This window comes from Sciurus carolinensis, chromosome 10 (assembly GCF_902686445.1).
Source record: "Sciurus carolinensis chromosome 10, mSciCar1.2, whole genome shotgun sequence".
Classification (NCBI taxonomy): domain Eukaryota; kingdom Metazoa; phylum Chordata; class Mammalia; order Rodentia; family Sciuridae; genus Sciurus; species Sciurus carolinensis.
Genome location: NC_062222.1, coordinates 30,523,787 through 30,545,698, shown reverse-complemented (window position 1 = coordinate 30,545,698; position 21,912 = coordinate 30,523,787). Strand labels below are relative to the sequence as shown.

The following is a 21,912-nucleotide window of genomic DNA, read 5'->3' as shown; positions in this document are numbered from 1 at the left end:
TATGAGTGTTTTCTCCATTTACTTTTAATGTAAACACTGACACAGTTGGATTTAAGACCAGTTTGTTACTGTTTGTTTTCTCTTTGCTTTGTTATGTTATTCCTCTGTTACTCCTTCCTGCCATTTTAGAGCACTAATCATGTGTTTTTATTTTCCCATTATTTATTTATTTATTTATTTATTTATTTATTTATTTATTTTACTGGGAATTGAACCCACCGTGCTAAAATCCCAGCCCTTTTTTATTTTGAGACAGGGCCTCACTAAATTGCGGAGGCTGATCTTGAATTTGTGTTCCTCCTGCCTCAGCCTCCTGAATCACTGGGCTCATAGAGGCATGTGCCCAGCTCTGTTGAACTTTGAACTGTCCCTGTTTGCACTATAGAGTTGATACCATATTTCACATTCCATATAGAACCTCTCCACAGTTCAGTTCCCTATAGTGCCTCACCCATTGTGCTATCATTGGCATGTATACTATGTCTACATGATGTAATTCCCACAATTCCACATTATAAGTTTCCACTAACAAGACTTTAAAACTTTTTGTCTTAGATTTTCAAAGAATTAAAAGAAGAATGAATATTTAAAATTTTCTTATATATAGTGTTTCTAGAGCTCTTCTTCCTTCCTATGGATCCAGATTACCATTTCATGTTATTTCCATTTAGTCTAATGTACTTTGTTTTCATTTCCTGTAATGCAGGTTGGTCAGTAATAGATTTTCTCAGTCTGTCCTTATCTAGAAAGTGCTTATTTATCTTCATTTTTGGAGGATGATTAGGTGAACTTCTTGACTGACAGTTCCTTTCTTTGACCCCTACCTCTTTATCAATTTCCATTGTTCCTGGCCCCTCTTGTTTCTGTTGAGAAATAAGCAATCACTCATTTTATTCTCCTATATAAAATATGCTGTTGTTTTCTGCCTGCTTTCAGTAATATTTTCAAGATTTGTTTTTCAATTATAGCAGTTTGACTACAAGTAGGTACCTAGGTCTAGTTTCTTTATATTTTCTGTGTGGGGTTAGTTGAACTTTCGGGATCTATAAGCTGACACCTGCCACGAAAATGGGAAGTTTTTGTTTTCTTTTTTTTTAATTTTTACTACATTAGTTTTCTTTTCTTTTCTTTTGGGATGTTTAAATTTTTGATGAATCTCACTGATCTCTGTTTCTTTAATCTTTTCACTGAAGTTCTGTTTCTTTAATCTTTTTTCCCACTTGTTTTCCAGATTAATTTGTATTGTTCCTTCTTCAAGTTCACTTGACTTTTTCTACCATCTCTGATCTGCTAATAAGTCTCTCCAGTGATTTTTTCAGTTATTATAGAGTTTAGCTCTAGAGTTTTCATTGATATTTTTATATTTTCTATATCTCTGTGATCCACATCTGTTCAACTATCATGCATACGTTTTCTTAAAGTGTTTGAACAATCTTATAATAACTACCTTAAAGTCTTTAGTAACTTCAACAATCAGATTGTCTCAAGATTCTTTTTACTGTGATTCTTTTTTTATTCTTCATGAGTTTGTGTTTTCTTATTTCTTCATCTGCTTAGTGGCTTTTGATTGAATACAGGATATTATGAATGATATGTTGCAAAGATTTTAGATTGCATTATGTGCCTCTGAGCATATTTTCTAGTAAGCAAATACTGTGTCTCGATACAAGTTTTTACCTCTTTCTCCCTTGCAGTAGATATCAATAGGAATCCCTGCTTATTTCTTTCAGTTTCTAGCTTCTATAGTTTCATAACATCTTCTGAGGTCTTCTTTATGTCATATATAGATATGCCAAAGGTTTTAGAAGAATTCTGGATGCAGATTCCAACGCTTCACAACTCCTTCTGAAATGTATTGACTCCTCTGTGCTCTGAAGCCAATTCCTAGCCTTCTACCACTTTAACTGCGCAGGTTGAGAAATACCTTAAATCCAAAAACTACAAGCATGCAGATCTCTTCAGGTGTAACTGTGTCTTTCAAGGTAGACTCTAGTGTCTCAGCCCTTCTGACATTTTCCCAATGTTTTCTTCTTATTGCTTTTGATATATAATTTCCTGTGAGCACATAAAATATTAAGGGAAAGAAACTAAATATTGCTATTTATGTAACAAAAATAAAATTCTTACATTATAATATCACCTTAGGCTAGTTTATTATTCTCTAAAGAATTGTGTATTTTAGACACAAGTACAATAATTTCATTTCAGATTTTAAATTCACACGATTGAAATTTATGTACCTTTTTCACCTATAATATTTGCAAGTAGCTATCTACTTGGTTTTATAAATTGCTTTCCTTGGGACAACTAGTAATATTTGTTTGAAACTGAAGTTTGCCCAGCACAGTGGTGTGTGCCTGTAATCCTGTAGGCTCAGGAGACTGAGACAGGAGGATTGAGAGTTCAAAGCCAGCCTCAGAAACTTAGCAAGGCCCTAAACAACTCAGTGAGACCCTGTCTCTAAATAAAATAAAATACAAAAAAGGGTTGGGGCCCCAGCACCGCAAAAAAAGAGAAAGGGCTGGGGATGTGATTTAATGATTGTGCGCCTTTGGGTTCAATCCCAGTACCAAAAAAAAAAAAAACAAAAAAAAACTAAAAATTTTTTACCTCTTTTTTTCATACTTTCCTTAAAAAGAGACAGAGATCAAGATCAAATCTTTGCCTTAAATATTCATAGTAGATTTGATTTTAGAAAAGCAGGAGTTTTAAAAATTGCTAAAAACAAATACAGACGTAACATTTGATACAGATCTAGAATGACTCTTTTCGTGACCACCCTTTTTGGGAGGGAAGGTACCAGGGACTGAACTCAGGGGCACTCAACCACTGAGCCACACCCCCAGCCCATCTTGTATTTTATTTAGAGACAGGGTCTCACTGAGTTCTTCAGTGCCTCCCTGTTGCTGAGACTGGCTTTGAACTCAAGATCCTCTTGCCTCAGCCTCCCGAGCTGCTGAGATTACAGGCATGTGTCATCACGCCCAGCTTTTAGTGACCCCTTGTAATGACTGAGACAGCAAGGGAGGCATATTTACCTCCAGTGGCTTAATGCTTTTGATGTTTCAATGGCAAACTCCTAAAAATGCAGATTCCAAAGTTATGAGATGGTTTTAATAATGCTATGACATCCATAAATATTCAAAACTAAGCTTAGATGGTAAATACTTTTTTTTTTTTTTAAATAGGATCCATTGTTATCAAATTTATCATCATCAGCTCTTACAGAAGGTCTTGGAAATTCCTTTTCACCAGGACCTGAGGGAAAAACAGCTATAAAAGGTAATTATATTCTAATTAATGTATGTTATTTATGAACTTTGCATTGCTTAGAACACTTTGTAAGAGATATGATACTTTCCACAGTTAAAGAGAAAATATATGTTTGTGTTTGCCTGAGTTTTTCAATCCCGACTGCATAGTCAACTATGTGACTTTAAATGTAGAACTAATCACTCAGTGCCTCAATTTCTCCAAATCTTACCTGTCTCAAAAGACTATTGTAAAAATTAAATGATAGAGTGCAGTTTAGCCACTGGCCCACTTCTGGACACAAATGGAATGATCACTTAAGGTGAATTATTATAATGTACACGTTGCTGCAATAGTCTGTACAGTACTCCATAATAGCTAGGTGGGTTTCTGGGGTTTAAGCTTGATTTGAATCTGGTCACCACTACATGAGCAAAGGAACCTCTCTGACCCTGTATAATGATTTTTTAAAGTGTGGATAATAAGAATATCTATGTTATAGGGTGGTTGTGAGAATTAAACAAATTAATAATACATGTAAAACACTTAGAACAGTACCATAGTAAGCACATAGTAAATGTGAGGTGTAAGTCATTAATGTGGTTTGTTTTCTTAGGGCTTAATGAGAGCTAAAAGACATAACTGTTTCTAACAGTTATAAATGTATAACTAACATTTATTAAGTGCTTACTATGTAGTATAATTTTTGTCATTTTACAGATGAGAGACACTGAAGTGCAGACATATTGGGAAACATAGCCAAGGTCAGTGCTGGAGCCAGAGTTGAAATCTTTGGCTTCAAAGTCCTTGTTTGTTTCTCCAAAGAATCCAATCTCAGTTGAGTCATGTGCACTTCTCACATGTGAATATATAACTGTAATGATCACAGAATTTTAATACCTACTTACTCTAAATAAGTCCCAAAAAAAAGAGGCCGTAATGAAAGCAACAGAATTAAGACTTTTGACGACGAAAATGTAGTTTTGGCCGATAGAAATGAAAGCCAGTGATCCCAGACAGAGAACATTAGTTTCTTTCTGTCAAGCACCCTGAAGGGTGGTAGAATCCAAATAAAAGACACAATTCTATAAGAGCACAACTGAGTCCCCTCATGACAGCCCTTGAGCCTGTCCCTTGAAGCTCTGAGAATTTGAGGAATAGACCTGCCTTTGGTTCCTCTTGGGTACGGCACGCTGCACTGCAGTACTGCCTCATGGCGGGCATGAAACTAACTAGACCAACTTTATTCTCTGCATAAAATTACGTTCACTCTCAGTTCTCTCTGCATATATACGACTCACCTGAGATGCTAGTAACTGCAGTAGCGTGCAATAGGCACCTCCTGTTTTCATAGTCTGTTGTTCCAGCCAAGAGCACACAGGTTTTGGAACTGAACAGATGCTGCCATCTAAGTTACTTGGTTTATACCTCAACTAGTTCTTTTGGTGTGTGTTGGTTTGGGGCAGTTATTCCATTCTAATTATGACTATGCTATTTTTTCAGAGTATTTCGTTTTGTTAAATGTTTCATTAGATTAAGAATAGCCATTTTTCTTTCCTAAATCATTGGGGGAAAAAGTGCATATGAGTTTAATATGATCATTTTCTTCATATTTTATTTTGCAAGAAAAAAGAGTATGTGGGACTGGGGATGTGGCTTAATGGTACAGCACCTGCCTATCATGTGGAGACCTGAGTTCAATCCCCAGCAACACCAAAAAAAGAAAAAGAAAGAAAGGAAAAAAAGAGATCATATACAATCTTCACTTAAAGGAATATATAGAATCTGTTTATCTACTTTTAATTGAGAAGAAGGTTTTAGTGCTGTTATTCTTTCTCAAAATAGGTCAGAATGGAGAATTTCCTGAAAACCATAATTCCTTAAAATTAAATGAAAATGAAGAGAATTCAGATTTGATAAACTGTGTTTCTACTGAACTTGAGAAACCCCAGGAAATTCAAGTGCCTGCTGATACCCTTGAAGAAGAAAAAGAGAAGGCTGAACTGATGACAGATGGTGACTTAACAGCCGATTCCATGCTAGTTCAATCTCATACCAGTGCAACAGAATCTGCAAAGGTATTTCTACAAACTTATGTCTTTTGTACTACAGCTTGAAACTTGCAAAAGTACTTGAAAGTGTTTGGTCCTTCATGTTCTGTACTTCTGTATTACCTGTGGGAAACTCATCTTTTGATAGCGGCATGATATTGTCTCACTTAATTCAGTAGAACTTTTATCTTCAAGAAAGATTTTCAGTTAATACAATGAAACCCAGTGTTCTGTTAAAAATTACCAGTAGTATGTGATCATATGTACTTATAAGTATCTCAGAAATACCTATAACTGTGTATGTTTCTATAAGTCTTTTACATTATAAAAAATGCAACTGTCTGGAACAAGTTTGAGATTTTGAGATTGTGAAAGTTTTTTTTGGATATCACTTTAAAACATTTTTAACAATTTTCATGAAAATCGTTTTTTTTTTTGGGGGGGGAGGGTGTTGCTGGGGATCAAACCCAGGGCCTTGTGCTTACAAGGCAAGCACTCTACCGACTGAGCTATCTCCCCAACCCCCCATGAAAATCTTTTAAGAAATGCTTTTTAGATGGACAGGTCATCATGAGGAACATTATCATTATAATCTTAGAAATAGATGTATGGCACATAGGATTGCTTGTTCCTACAATTAATTGTACCAAAGTACTATACTTTTAAAATGAATAGGATAGTATTTTTAGTCTTTATTTCTCCTGAGTTTAGTGTTTATCTCTTATAACTGCAGTTTGCTTGTAGCTTACATTATTAGGGGAGGGAAGTAGTGCTGGCTGAACACTGGGGGTTGAACAGGACTTTCATAATATGTTGGGGTTTTTATAATTAAATTTATGGGAAAGGATTATTAAGTCAGGTTCCAAATATGTCATCCTTAGCTGCCTTCCCTAGGAAAAACTGCTAAGTTAGGAATGCATTCACATCTGTCTTCTCATTTTACTGTTAGCACCCACCCACCCATCTGTATAAATAGAAAAGTTGTTCCTTAAAAGAAAGGATAGTCTTAGCTAGGTGCAGTGGGGCACCCTTGAATTCCAGCAACTAGGGAGGTTGAGGCAAGAGGATTGCAAGTTTGAGGCCAGGCTCAGCAATTTGACAAGGACCTAAGCAACTCAGAACCTGTCTCAAAATAAAAGAGTAATGGATGTGACTCAGTGGCAAAGCACCTCTGGGTTGAATCCCTAGTACAAAAAAAAAAAAAAAAAAAAAATAGTATACAGCTTATAAATGGAGCCCATAAAATGCCCAAGAGGCAATTATAAATTAGAATAAGCAACTTACACATAACAAGTAAGATTATGACATATTTTCTTGGACTAGACCCTTGTCTTTTTTCTCAGTCTCTACTGAGTGGTCTTTCTTGGGTTTGAGTCTAATCACCTCCCACCCCTCTGTTAAAGTCTCTTTGATGGTTTATCATCCTGAGACTAAAACCCAAACTCCTCACCACCACCTAGTGATCTCACGTGATTCTTCTCTGACCCTGTGTTTCTCCACTCACCCTACGTTCCCTGGGCTTCTGTACCACTGACTTCCGTGCTTTTCAAAAATGTCACTCGGGGGCTCTAAGCACTTCTCCTTCCATCCCGTAGATCTTGAACGTGGGCCCTTTTCTCTCATCATTTTCTGATCAGCTTCGTTACGGTAACCCCCAGCCCCTCTCTAGTTACTCTTTGTCCAAGTGTCGTCTCCTGCGTGAGTCACATTTGTTTGTGATTATTGCCAGTCACTCCTCTCTGAAAGTTGGTGTCCTTGAAGACATTTCATTCGCTGCTTTGTACCCAGTATCTTCTGTGCTTGATACGTAGTAGATCATAAAAAATATTGATTTACTAACAGTTTCATCTCTAAGCCTAACTGTGATTCTTCTGGTGAATAATCCATATGTGGATTATTAAAGTTATTGAATCTTCTATTTAACAGAAGGTGATCGAGGATAAAAATATGAAGAATAAAAAGTCAACCAACAACAGAGCATCTAGTGCAGGTGGCAGGTAATTAACATTCCTCCTTCCTTCATGGGTTTTCATTCTAGCAAGACTCATTTATATTTAAATTTCATAAGGCAAATTTGATTTGGCATTGTGGATTTTCTCTTAATTTTTTTTTTTTACCTGTAAGATGACTGGAGTAGATACTTAATTATTAAACCCTGCAGTTAATCATATTCTTTTATAGTAAATAATAAAATGTTTATATCTATTACTGATTATTTTAATGCCTGGAATGTTTGCTTAATACATTTGTTCTCCAAGATCTTCCTTTGAGGGATTTTTTCTTCTTCCATAATGTCATTGCATGGCTCCTAGAATACAGCTTCTTCTGTTTTTGCTGAGATATTAGATATAAAGCTGAAGTCCAGCATTATTCCTCTTTATTAGTATCTTTGTCTAACATATACAAAATTGTACCTAAAGGGGTTTATGAACTAAGTGGGTTTATTACAGTGACTAGAATTGTTACAGTTTCATCCATACTGCTGCTGATGAATGTTGCTAACTAACTCCTCTGTGCTAATCAAAACCTAATGCATCTTTTATTCAGATTATGATTATAATCAGTCAAGTAGAGCAAGGCCAGTCAACTTCTGTAAATGGCCAGTAAGCACTTATTTTAGACTCTGTAGGCAATTCAATCCCTGTTCTTAACTGCTCAGTTCTGCCCTTGTAGTGGGAATGCAGGAATTGCCCATACACAGTGAACGAACAGAGCTGTAGTCATTCAACTTCATCCACCCAAACACAGGATTCCCAGATTGTCCCCCAACCCCTGACACAGAGGGTACTGTGCTTTCTAACTTTATATTTAGATTGGTTTATGTAACAGAATAACATAAAAAAGCATTTAAAGAGTGCTTAAAACCCACTTTTTTTTTTTTTTCTTGTGGTGATGCTGGGGATTGAACCCAGGGCCTTGTGCATCAGAGGCACACACTCTACTAACTGAGCTATATCCCCAGCCCTAAAACCCACTTTTTAAATATTGTTACCTCTGTATAACTTGAGATATGACCTATGTTTTTTTTAAAGGTTTCAATTTTAAATACCTAAAAAGTGCAACTTAAAATGATATCACTTAAAGTTATAAAGTTTAATAGAATTCTTTGTAGACTAAGGAAAAACCTACTTTTTAGCTGTATCATTATGAAAGTAAGTATAATGTATTAAATTACAATAGAGTTTTGAAATATAAAAATAGTAGTTCATATTTTAATAGATCTCTCTTCTGTAATTGCAATTGAAATACTTTATCTTTATTCATTTGAAACTTTTCAGATTAATGACCTCTGAGTTTTTAAAGAAATCCAGTTCTGTAAGGAGAAGTCCATCGACAACTACCTCTTCTCACTATTTAGGGACCCTGAAAGTCTTGGACCAAAAGCAGAGTTTAGAACCTGACAAAGCAGATCACATAAGGGCAGCTGTTTATCAGGTAAAAAGAAAGTATTTTTAAAAAGAAGAATTAATTATTTCCATATCAGCAAATGAAAAGACTACTAGAAATTTTGATGTTGTTGTTGCTTTCATTTTGGTCTTATAATTTTGTTTTGTTTTGTTTTGTTTTATGTGTGGGAGGTTCAACCCAGGGCATAACAAATGTTTATCATGACTTCTACCACTGAGCTACATTCCCAGCCCTAGAAAATGATGGTTTGATACTTAATTTGGGGAGAAAAGATTTTCCTTTAAAATGCCTGAGCAAACCAAAGCTAGATTACTCAGTTATTAGCTTCCATGCTTTGTTTTTAGATGAACGTAGTTGTTTTTAAAAAAGAGAAGAAATCATAATAATTTATAGAAATATAACAAAAGTCAAAATATTGATATATATTATATATTATCCTATTTTTTCATAAAATTTTATATTGTTTATGAACAAAATTAATTCCTAAAGTTTTCTCTTCTGAAACATTGTTAGTTTACACAGAAAAAGATTTTCTTAATTTTTTTTCAGTTTCAATAAGCATCACCTTTTGTTTGTTATACAGAATAGTATACTTTAGGAAATGGTACAAGTAAAGATCAGGGTAAAAAGGTTGATATATTTGGCCATTATGTTAAATCTTTGAAGTCAATATTGTTGGTAGTAAGAAGGATAATATACATATAATTTTCTTAAATATACTCAATTCTTATGTATTAGAATATTAGAAAAAGAAAAATAATACTAGTTTATATAAAATTTATGAATTTTTTGTTTTGCTTCTTAAAGCTTTACTCAAGTATTTTGGAAATTTTAGATAAGAATTCTGATTCATTTGGGATACTTTGAATAGAATATAATCTTTTCTTTATTCTCACAGGAATGGTTGGAAAAGAAAAATGTTTATCTACATGAAATGCACAGAATAAAAAGGATTGAAAGCGAAAACTTAAGGATACAAAATGAACAGGTATTTGTGAAATAAAGAAGTGAAAAATGTTCTCGATTGTTATGTCAATAAAGTTTCTCTGAATATTTAAGATTTCTAAACCAACAGTTTTTTAAATGCTGAAATAACATATTTAAAAGACTTGATTTCTGATTATATTTCTCTTATCCTTTATATATTTTCAGTTGGACATAAATAGAACTTTTAATATACAGAGACAAATTTTTATTTTGTTTTTTATGCATAAGATAGGTATGGCATAACTAATTTTGAACTTCTTACTGCTTGTGACCATTTAATGCACTCTTAAAAATTGACATCAGTTAGAACTTAGCCAAGAATTCACAGGTTCTTCAGACATCCATCTTCTTTTTTTCTCTTTTCCCTTTCGAGTTTTGTATGTCCTCAAACAAACCTGAGCTCTTGACCCACATTCTGTCCCATGGACCCAAGCTGGACTCTTGTTCCAGTCCCTCCTGGACTTTCAATCTCTTCCTCTCACTCCTGCCTAATAGGCTACAATGCTCAGCTCTTTCCTGTCTTCTAAAGTAAAAGCTCTGAAAAACCCCTTTATTGTGCTACTCAATATAAAACTGATTCAGAAAGACGTTTCCAAATTGAAGAGAACTATGATGAATCCGTCTGTGTGCAGACTTCCTGGGGCGCGCTGTGCACCTGTTACCACACTGAGGCATTATGTGGCTCTGGGCAGTAATGTAGCCCTTCACGCTGGATCTGAACTGTACTTTCACTAATCAATTAAGTTTGCTCCATGATAAGGTTTTATGCGATTTAATTATATTCTTAGTCAATTATTGAATATTATGGGATAACATCCTTGCTGTACAATCACATACATATTTTCCAGTCTGGCATATTTTCAACATTTAGAATATGTTAGTGTGCTAACAACTTTATGGTGTGATATTCAAAACTAGGTTTCAAACCAAAATCTGTCCTTACTATATGACTTAGCTCTAAAAATTTACCTTACCCTTATTTTATAAGTCTATGATTTTCCAGAATTTTTTTCCTGAACATTTTTACAGAACCTCTCAACCTACTAGAGATTATTTTGATAGTACTTGTTTTTTCCATTTCCAAAAATAATAGTTGACCTCTTCCTTACTAATATTAAGTCAGTATGTGAGAAATGTTTTAGAAAAAGGATGTTTTTGGCATTTAATTTTTATTTATTTATTTATTTATTTATTTATTTAGTGGTACTGGTGATTGAACCAGGGGACTCCACCACTGAGCTACACCCTCAGCCCTTTTTTTTTTCTTTTTTTAATTTTGAGACTGGGTCTCATTAAGTTGCTGAGGCTGGTCTTAAGTCTGCAGTTCTCCTGCCTCAGCCTCCCAAGTTTCTGGGATTACAGGTATATGTCACCACTCCTGGCTCGGATTTTTTTTTTTTTTAATTAAATTGTCTAAACCATTCTGAATAAATTATCTGCTTTGGAATTTAATGTCTGTATGTGATGATTATCCAGGAATTAACGATAAATAAATAAATAAATAAATATATATATATATAAAATACACACACATATATATATATATTAAAATGTAAATTTATAAATTTATCTATTCATACATATTATATATCTATTATTTTTTCCAAAATAGAAAAAAGCTGCCAAGAGAGAAGAAGCATTAGCATCATTTGAGGCCTGGAAGGCTATGAAAGAAAAGGAAGCAAAGAAAATAGCTGCAAAAAAGAGGCTTGAGGAGAAAAATAAGAAGAAAACCGAGGAAGAAAATGCTGTGAGAAAAGGAGAAGCACTACAAGTATTAAAAAGTTTTAAATACCTTTCTTAGTAATTTTTAAACATATGAACCAAAATCAATGCTTAACTATATTTTTACTTATTTTTTTAATATTCACAGTAAGAAAGTCATTCTGAACTTTTTCAGGCTTTTGAAAAATGGAAAGAGAAAAAAATGGAATATCTTAAAGAGAAAACTAAAAAGGAAAAAGAATTTGAAAGAGCAAAGAAACAGAAAGAGGAGGAAACTGTTGCTGAGAAAAAGAAAGATAACTTAACTGCCGTTGAAAAATGGTAATCCAAAATTTAAAATCTTCTGATGGATGTAATGGCCATTGAGGCTTTTCCAAAATTTATTTACTTAATATTTTAGTAAGCAATTTTGCTGTGATGACCAAAAAGACCTGACAAGAATAATTAATGAAGGAAAAGTTTATTTGGGGACTCACAATTTCAGAAGTTTTAGTCTATAGATGGCCAAATCCATTCTTTGGGGCCCAAGGTGAGGCAAAATATCATGGTGGAAGAGTGTGGTGGAGGAAAGCAGAATGTGACCACCAAGAAATAGAGAGAGAGAGGGAGGGAGCTCTCCTCACCAGGACAAAATATGAACCCCAAGGCACACCCCCAGTGACCCACCTCCTCTAGCCACACCTTACCTGCCTACAGTTGCCAACCAGTGAGTCCCTGTCAGGGGATTAATTCAACTAATTCATGAGCTGTTGGGGGACACCACCCCATGTAAACCATAACACTTGATATTTACTAATGCCTCTCAATCTCATTCTTTGCCAAAGCTGTTTTTGAGAATCTTTATTATCTATTCTCCTTTAACCTTCCAGTGTTTTATACTATCCTACATAGGAATGAAAAAAAGGAAGCTTTTTTCAAGCAAAAAGAAAAAGAGAAAATAAATGAGAAAAGGAAGGAAGAATTGAAAAGAGCTGAGAAAAAAGATAAAGATAAACAAGCTATCAATGAATATGAAAAATGGCTGGTAGGTATTATTTACTCAACCACTTGTGTTTTTTTCAATGCCCTTTTTGTGCCTTTCTCTTCCTAATTCCACACCTATTGATTGTTTCTCCTGGGACTGCCTGCTTGAGTCCATTCTCTCCTCTGTACATATCATATTTCTTCTGTTTATCATTTCTGTCAATGCCTCGACTGCTCCCTTGAGCACCCAGGCTGAAACTCCAGTTACCATCTCTCCATCACCACATTCCCACCTTCAGCCTTTTACCAGTCACTCTCTTCTTCCTTCGCGGTAGTTCTTGCATCTGACATCAACATACCAAGTGCATCTAACATACCAAGTGCATGCAGGTAATTTTAGGTGAAACTTGGTCATGACAAATAATAACATTCAACTTAATGGTGAGAAAGTTATTCCATTTTTTATTCTTTTTATTTATTCTTTTTATGTCTGGTGATCTCAAGAAGAAAGTCTTAAGTGTTTTTAAAAGACACCAAGTTTGAGGTTTAGAAGGAATAGTATCTAGCTGGGCTTTATATAGTTGTTTTTCATTTATTGACTGTTATGAAAGTTGTTTTTTGTTGACATCAAACCAAATGAAGTTTTTCATTTTAAAATATAAAAGATTATTTTATTAATTTTTAATAGATAATGTATTCTCATGAATAGTGCTTCTTGAAAGTAGGGAATACATTTTTATGAATAGTTACACAGTCACCTCATTCGGCAGTCTGAAAATATAAAATTTTCCACATTCTATCCAGTAGAGTTTCTGTTATACTCTTTTTGAATTCTTCTCAATCTTCTAGTTAAGAGATGTCACCCCAGGTATTTTTTATTTGTATTTCTTTGATTAAACTTGAACATGTTTTTATTTGTAAAAGGGTCATTTGTATATTTTTCTCCTATAAACCATTAATTCATGGACTGTACATATACCGAATGGATTTTGGGTCTTTTTCTTATTGATTTATAGAAGCTATTTATATGTATTAGGGAAATTAGCCCATCATTTCTGATATAAGGTACAAATATTTTTCCCACTCTAGTGTTGGCTTCTTAATTTTCCTTATATTATTTTTAAGCCATGAAGAATTTAATTTTATTTTTAGGTATTAGATTTATTAAAATTTTTTTGACATCTGGATTTTAAACATAGTTAAAAAGATGCTCTCCATAATTTGAGGTTAAATCAAAGTTTTCCCATTTTTTTTTATCCAATGACTTTAATATCTTTTTGTGGGGGATGGGGTACTGGGTATGGAACTCAGGGGCACTTGACCACTGAGTCACATCCCCAGCCATATTTTGTATTTTATTCAGAGACAGGTCTTACTGAGTTACTTAATATCTTACCATTTGTGCTACCTAGACTTTATTCTGATACAAAATGGGAAATACAATTCCAACTTTATTTATTCCAACTGATCTTTTACAGAGTAGCCCAATTTTGGCCACTAATTAGAGCTGCTATCTTTATTATATCAATTCCCATACTTTCGGGTCTGTTCCTTGACTTTCTATTCCGTGGTCAATCTCATGATACATATTACATATATATATTTTATTACTAAGCTCCATATGTCTAAATATCTGTTTGGGTTAATCTCCCATCTTGGTGGTTCTTTCACAGTATTTCTGATGATTCTTATTTATTTTTTGACATAAACTTTAGAATCAACAATAGTTGAGACCTGAGACCAAAGTTAACATTTGATGATAGAATAAAAGACACTTAGGAATAAGCTTAAGAAATGTGCAAGACCAAAATAAAGAAAACTTTAGAACTCTCCTGCTGTACACAAATGAAGACTTGAAAAAATGGAACAAAGCTGCACTTGGATAGAAACACTTAACCTTATAATGATGTTCTAAAGGTATCAGCTCTCCCTGAAGTAATGTAATGTGAACCCATTTTTAAGGAACCAGCAGAATTTATCATCATGTGTTGAATTTTGTTCTGCTTTATGCTAATTCTATGCCAAGAAATAGTATAAAGTGATTGAAATTGGTTTGATATCTGAATGAGGAAGACAGTGTTTCATGATGGTTTCCTTAGATTAAATTCTTAGTGTTTTGTTCTCAAAGATGTTTTAAAGTCATAGAAGATGTATACTTACTGCTAGTAACCCAGTAAATAAGTGTAAAAGTTTGAGTTTTCAATTTTATCTCTATATTTCCTAGAAAATAGACTATGACTAAGTCCTGGTTAGTCAACTCTATTTTTGACCATAGTATTTAGTCACTTGCTCATTTTCATCAGTCCTTAGGAGAACAAAATCTCATCAAAGACCTAAGACAAAATAGCATATTTTGATATGTAGCAAAATTTCTACCAAAAAACCATGAAGATACAGCATGCTACAGAGCTACTCTCTGCCTTACCAAGTCCTTATTGAAATTTATCTTATGATGTCAATATTCCTGTAAAATAACATTTCGAAATTTTGATTACAACCTAGCTTGGGTAGAAATCATGTGGTGGGTAGTTGTTTTAGAGGGACGTTATCACCAAAGACTCCCTTCTTTATGCCAGTTCCCAGATTAATTCATAGTTACCTGCCATAAAGAAGTGAGCAGAAAGTTCAGCCTCCCACAGTTGGCAGCCAGGATTCAGTGGATTCTTGCAGGTATCACTGAGGTAACACTATGGATTCCTGTTCATTGATATTAAGAATAATAATTGCCTCTATCCTATCTCAGCTTTTCAGCATCCTACTAATTAAGATCAAACTTTTCTCAAGTTTTTCTCCCTACCTTTACGTGTTAAATGAAATAGAGAGGAAAAAAAAAAAAGAAAGTCACATTCAGTCAATTTCTGTGACTACAGACTGGTCACTGCTTTACCCCCCACATAGCAGGATGGTCCACCTCTCTCTAAAGTACTAAAATAACTAAAGATGATCTGATTACATGTTTTCCTTTCTCAATTAAGTTTCTGAAAGGAAGCTCCTACTTTGCTTTAACAGGATTAGCAAACATGCCAACATTCTATGACATGGAGCCAGGACATGAAGCCAGGATATTAAAGACTGAAAAGAACTACCTCATACCTCTCTTCAGTCTTCTGCTGTGTGTGATAATAGTATATGAATGGATCTTGCATCACCTAATCGTTCTTGTGACATTTATCCACCCGTGTGTGTACTGATGGAAGATGCAGAGACACCAATAACTTATGGCAATGCCTCTGCTCCCAAGCCATCAGCCTGTAGAGGCAGGATTGTCTGAGGGTTTCTCTGATCCTGCTTCTCTTTGAAAAATATGAGAAAATCACCAGTAGGAGGAAACCACCAAATTAGCAGAGAAGTTAAGAAGCGGAGAGACAATTCAAGTTGCAGGGTGGAAAGACCAAGTGCTATTAACCTTGGGTACAGGGAGATAAACAATCGGTTTTCATGCTAATCCCCAGAAACTCAGCCATTTCATTGAGGAGAGTATGTGCAGTGAAATGTCATGGTTCTAAAATTCATCTGGTATGATAAAAAGGTAAAAATGTGAAAGATAACTTTTCCAAAACAATATGAAACAGAACTGTTCCTCAGTCAAGTAATAAAATACGAACTTACCCTTTCACCCCTTTGTGAAGCAGAATTCTTTCTACCCTCCGGAATATTCCCATCATGTGGCACGATATGTAATCTTAAACAAAAATCAGCTCTCAGTCTGGCATTTCAGCCCAGCTCTGGTTTCCCCATTTTCTGCTTTTCTTCATAACTAAACTTCTAGAAAGTTTTGCAACACTTTCACAATTCAACTTATCCTTTTCAGCCTCATTCACTCCAGTCTTGTCTCTGCCTCTGTCTCCATCACTACACTGAGATTATGATTTGAAAGTCACAGGTTTGCCAATCCAACTAGTCAATCTGATGATTGCTTTCCTGTCCCCACTTTCCAGAACTCCCAGAGTGCTGCACAGTTGTTTCCTCTTCTGCCTCCAGCCTTCCCTCTCCGGATCACTTACTGCTTTTTTTTTTTTTTTTTTTTCTTTTTTCAACCTAAGTTCTAAATACTGACACGGCCTGCAAAGTTCCATACGATGTTATTCATCTCCCTTTTCATTCTCTTTGGTTCCCTTCACCCTTCTCCCCGCAAGTGTGGCTCACACTGGCTCTCTTATTGCCTCCTGCATCCCAAGCTTCTCCCACTCTCCAGAGCCCTCCCACCTGTTTTCTCTACTTAAAGTGCCCACCCCACAATATAGTCACAAGTTGCTTCTCTTATCCAACATGTTTCACTTTAAAATGACTTCCTTTAAATCCACTTTCCTTTGAAAATAAGAACTCTCATTTATTCTTTATCATAACAATTATGTTTTATGGAAAATTGCACAATTTGGAATTATGTGTTATGTATTTACTTGTTATTATCTGTACATTTTGAACCTTATCAGGGTCCATATCTGTGTGTTTGGATTTTATAATCACTTTATACTTGACCCAGAGTAGGAGCTTGTCACGTTTACAACTGACTGAACAAACAGAAATCGAGGCAGCATTGTGCCAATAGAATAATAGACCCACAGGACACCTTGCAACCTGGCATATGTAAGAACATGATACATGATAAGCATCAAATGATAAGCAATGATAAGCATCAAATGATAAGCAATGATAAGCATCAAATTCAGAGTAACAATTCAGCGGAGTGAGGGGAGAAAGACATGATGAGGGGCAGATTCAGGGAACTTCAGGAATATTGGTCATGTTTACCTGTTTTTAATTGTGCTTGAGTTTTGATGATAATATTCTTAAATGGTTTTCTATGGTTGAAATGTTTCTTAATACCTTTTTTTTTTAAAGTTGAGGAATATCAGAGGTAATGTTGATAAAATATTTTATGCAATGATAATATTTATTTGAAAATATGCAAATTGCTACAAATGAAAAGCACCGATAACCATATAGGCCAGGTAATTAGACAGAAAATTCACTAAACAGCTAAAGAAATGTTTGACTATATACTTAAGTTTATTAATAAACAAAAAAACATGAAAGTAGAACTTCCATTTAGTGTAAAAAATATGGATGATCTCTTGCTGTGCTGGCACATTCAAGTTCTGCATCCAGTAAATTTACTTCTAAGCATCTATTCTCAGAAAGTAATCACCACCTTTTAACAATTACTGTTTATCAGCTATAGAATTATAGGTGTTTTTCCTATTTTGCACAAATTTTAATATTATCATTTTTAATATTCACAAAAATGGAGTCACATGAATAGCTTTTGATAGCATATAGAAAAATTAGCTAGTATTCCCTAGTTTCTGGTTATTTACAACCAGTTAAGCCAGGAAATAGCATATAAGAATCGTAAAATGGATTATTTTGTTCTTCATCAAGCAGCTTGATTTAAAATAATGTTCACATATGTGTATAAGTTTATAGTTTTCTATTTTTTCTTTAGGAAAAGAAAGAAAGACAAGAAAGAATTGAACGAAAGCAAAAGAAACGCCATTCCTTTCTTGACCAGGAGGCACTTCCCCCGTGGAGCCCCCCGAGCAGAACTGTGTTCTCAAAGGTGTTTTGACGATCCTCCTTCTTAAATTATTTACCAAATTGCCAATTTTAGTCATGGGTTTAGAACGTTAATTCAATTACTTATAGTTAGAAAAATCTATTTTAATTAAATGCTAGACTTTTCGGTTGAGAATGAGAAAGATACTTTGAACTTTAATCAGTGGAAGCATTTTTGAACTATAGATAAACCACCTCAAATGAAAAGCTAATAATCAGGTTGCTCTAACTATTGAAATGCATAAAGCTTTATCATAGCCTATAATTCTGAAAGCGGAATGATCCTTGATCACTTTCATTAACCTTTGCACTGTATTTGAATATGTTAAGCTAAAAAACAAGGAAACCATTTAGGTACCATAGTCATAGAAATAATTAGATTTGTGGATGATCATGCTTTTGGATTCAGGTTTTATAATGAATGGATGCTGGGGAGTATGCATATGTTATTTCTTCTAAAACTGATGTTTAGCTAAAAGCAATTGCCTCTCCACTGTGCAGGTTAGAATTTGGGGCAATTGAGGCAATAGTTCAGTAAAATTGTAATCAGTGAGGCATTTTATTTAAGAATTTTGCCTTATATTTAATATGCGTGTGCTTTACTCCAGGCTTACATGACAATCATAGGCACTTTATAATGAAAGCTTTCTCTCGAAATTCTATCTCACTTTACTAGTTCAGAGATATCAAATACAGCAATTTTATGGTAGTGATATACTTACATATTTTTGGAAATTCCTCAATAGTTCAAGGTCATTATCATATAATTTTCTAGACTAAAGCCATAAAGATGATGAAGGTGACTCTTGTCCTTTTAACTAATCCAGACTTTTAAAGCCTGTGTTTAGAAAACAGCGGAATGAGAAAGTAACTGTATAGAAAATATCCAAAGAACTTTTATTTATTTGTTTGTTCTCTGCATATGTTTGTATTAACTAGTCTCATACTTGACCTGGTCATTATATTTTAATACAGACCAGCTGTCCACTCTCAGAGTTGAAATGCTGCTTTAATCAATAATTCAGTGCAGAGACAATGAATGAAAATAAAGTTACTATTTACAGAGAACTTATATCATCTCTGCTGAATCTTTACAAATGTTATATCTCATCTTCACAACGCGTATTCAGGATAGGTATTATTAGCTTAATTTTTGCAGATAAAAATGCTAAGACATAGAAAAACCAATAACTTGCCATACATCTTGTGTGAAACTGAGTCAAGACCAGACTGATGAAGGCTGAGCAGCCTTCCTGCAGAGCCCTTGTGCTTTTTTACATGCCCATGTGACCTCAGAAATTGTAGGATCTGTCAAAACCTCTGTCTTCATCAAACTTGCAAACACATTTTTAATTCTCAGAGCTTGAAACCATGTATTGTTATCCAGTGATTGTATTTCCCTGAAGAAAGAGCTGGGAGTTATTAGAGATGATGGACCTTATTAAATCTATAAGATGAAGTAGGAATTCATAAGATTTAAGGAGTTACTGAAACCTCTTGTATCTAATATTAGAGTGTTAGAAAGTTCAGCAGGTTATGTAATGCAGGCTTTGAGATTTCAAAAGGAATTTCAGGAGGTTTCATAGACTGAGCACTAAACTTACTGCAGTGTTTGTGCCAGATGAGATGTCAAGGATCACTTTGAAAGATCATATGTAAGTAAGAAATTTCATAAATAAAACTAGAAGACTTTTTATACTGCTACAACTAGGAGAATACTTCATGAAATTGAAGTAATTACCAGCAGTATGTATCATCAGCATGGGATTTAGGACTTCTCATTCAGCCACGTGCCCCTTGGTACCAAACTTAATGCCTACCAGAATAGATTGTTAAGTGTTTCTTGTATTGAATTAGATATACAGAGCTAAAAAGATTTGCAACATCCAAGGGAATAAAAGGAAAAATAAGAAGGCACAGCTACTTTGGGGGACCAGAGGCCATAAATGTACATGTCATAGATTTCATATTAAATATATTTGAACTTCCTGATCATTTTTTCTATGTTATGTATTAGTGGCTTGCTATTGTTACCTCCTAAGTTTCGAGAATAGAATGAGATTAGTTAATTAATGTCTAGTATTTGTCACATAATAAGGACTTAATAAGTACTCATTGTTGTCATTTATTTACCGCCCTACATTTCTCCTCTTCATGAATGTGAGAAGGTCAGCATAGACAGAATTGCCAATGGTTATCCGGCATTGCACATTTTAGCGTACAGGAAGAACTCTACCTCCCTGCCAGTCTGTGCCGTACCACTCAAAAGAAAATAAAGTACTGCTTGTAGCAGGGCCCTTTTAAAATAAAAGTGCTGATTTTTTTTTTTTTTTAGGGTTGCTTCTGAATTAGGACAAAATAAGAAATTGAGATGTCTGTGAACTCCCAGCAAATCATTTCTCTCAAATATGACTAGAGATTTTTATCTTACTATCATAATATGTTATTTTTTGTTCATACCAGCTAGTGCTGAAATCATGTAGATGAATGAAATCACCTCTTGCATAGCAGAAATAAAGCTGAGTTTGGAGAAATAAATGAAAATACAGTACTAAACTACTGTTTACTTTCTCAAATCCAAAGGAGATAATCTAGACTGATAATATTCCTTTGAATATTTAATGGGTATGATTTTTCCCATATTTCCTTAGAAAGCATCAAATATCATAAATATCTAACTTATTGTTTTCATTAATATATAAGGGAATATTTAATTCAAATTAAAGATACAAAAATTCTACAGAAGTTCATATTAAATGACCAACCTATAAATTGCATTGATCAGTCTGGCGAGGTTACATCTGTAATCCCAGCAATTTGGGAGGCTGGAATTCAAAGCCAGTGAGTTCAAAGACAGCCTCAGCAACTTAGCAAGGCCCTAAGCAACTTAGTGAGACCCTGTCTCTAAATGAAACACGAAAAAGGCTGGGGATGTGACTCAGTGTTTAAGTGCCCTTGGGTTCAATCCTCAGTGCCACACAAATAAATAAATAAATAAATTGATCACTTAAAGAATGCTGATTTCAAAGAAAATAGGAATTTTTTGAATTTTTTGAGTATTATTGAAAATAAATTTCCCCAGAAAGCACTTATGAATAAATTTAAATATTAACACTAAAATAAACCTTTACATTGAATTCAAGTTCCATAATAACCAAGAAAATGGTAACATTACATAAAATGTCATTTTAGATCTGAAAGAACCTAAAAGTTTCTTAATGAAAAAAAATGAGCTATTCATAGATTGACAATATCCCAGTAGTTTGTATTTACATCACACACTTTGAAAATGTAAGTCCATTTATTTTTTTAAATTGAAATGAAGCTAATATTTTTCACTGTTGTCCAAGTTGTACCTAATGGTAGTTAGGTGTTCATAAATTGTATATGCTTTCTCCAGAACCATCCTTCAAACCAAATTTATTTGGGTACTGACACTGTTATTTAAAGTGTGTGAAAAATAATAAAATTTCTTAAATCCTCAGTTATGGCCTACAACAATAGAAAAAAGGGATTTCACAAAATAAGGGAAAGTGCATGTTTTCAAAATCACTGCCCAAAATAAACTAGTATAGGAAACTTAGATATCCCTAATTTAATCCTTGCTCTGATTTTAGTAGTATTATATTAAAAGTTATTTAAACCCACCCACATGCTTCCATTTTGCACTAAACAATTTTGAATTCTCCTAATCCTAGTTAAACTGATAGAATATTGCAATGATGTTAAATGCTTAATTGGAAAGCTTTTAAGTTCTTATATTTTAAAAACATCCTGTATTCCTGTTATTTGGGAATATGTATATTATATGTAATTGTATAATGTTGATTTGGGTAGACAAAATTATTGGTGTTGAATTTAGGATGTTTTAGCAATTACTGGGGGAGATATATTTAATGTATGCTTTTGGTAGCACATTTTCATGTAATAATTTATTAAAGTCAGTCATTCAGAAATGGTTTTATTGGGT

At 34.0% G+C, this 21,912-nt stretch overlaps 1 protein-coding gene and 1 non-coding gene across 5 annotated transcripts in view; one reads left to right on the top strand and one right to left on the bottom strand.

Moving 5' to 3' along the window:
- The window catches only part of Map9 (microtubule associated protein 9), a 31,363-nt gene extending 10,500 nt beyond the window's left edge, over positions 1–20,863 (top strand). For 3 of the 4 annotated variants that reach the window (XM_047566589.1, XM_047566588.1, XM_047566591.1), the window contains 9 exons: positions 3,189–3,282; positions 5,098–5,330; positions 7,230–7,300; positions 8,582–8,738; positions 9,610–9,699; positions 11,311–11,472; positions 11,599–11,744; positions 12,315–12,447; positions 17,833–20,863. In XM_047566589.1, coding sequence (XP_047422545.1) covers positions 3,189–3,282; positions 5,098–5,330; positions 7,230–7,300; positions 8,582–8,738; positions 9,610–9,699; positions 11,311–11,472; positions 11,599–11,744; positions 12,315–12,447; positions 17,833–17,955 — 1,209 coding nt within the window. In that variant the 3' untranslated portion in view covers positions 17,956–20,863. Of the gene's footprint in view, positions 1–3,188; positions 3,283–5,097; positions 5,331–7,229; positions 7,301–8,581; positions 8,739–9,609; positions 9,700–11,310; positions 11,473–11,598; positions 11,745–12,292; positions 12,449–17,832 lie in introns of those variants that run through there. The other variant, XM_047566590.1, reaches the window with a different exon arrangement.
- Positions 8,191–8,263, bottom strand: Trnaq-cug (transfer RNA glutamine (anticodon CUG)). The gene has a single exon. It is a non-coding gene; the product is annotated as a tRNA-Gln (tRNA).
- Positions 20,864–21,912: the final 1,049 nt, after the last annotated feature.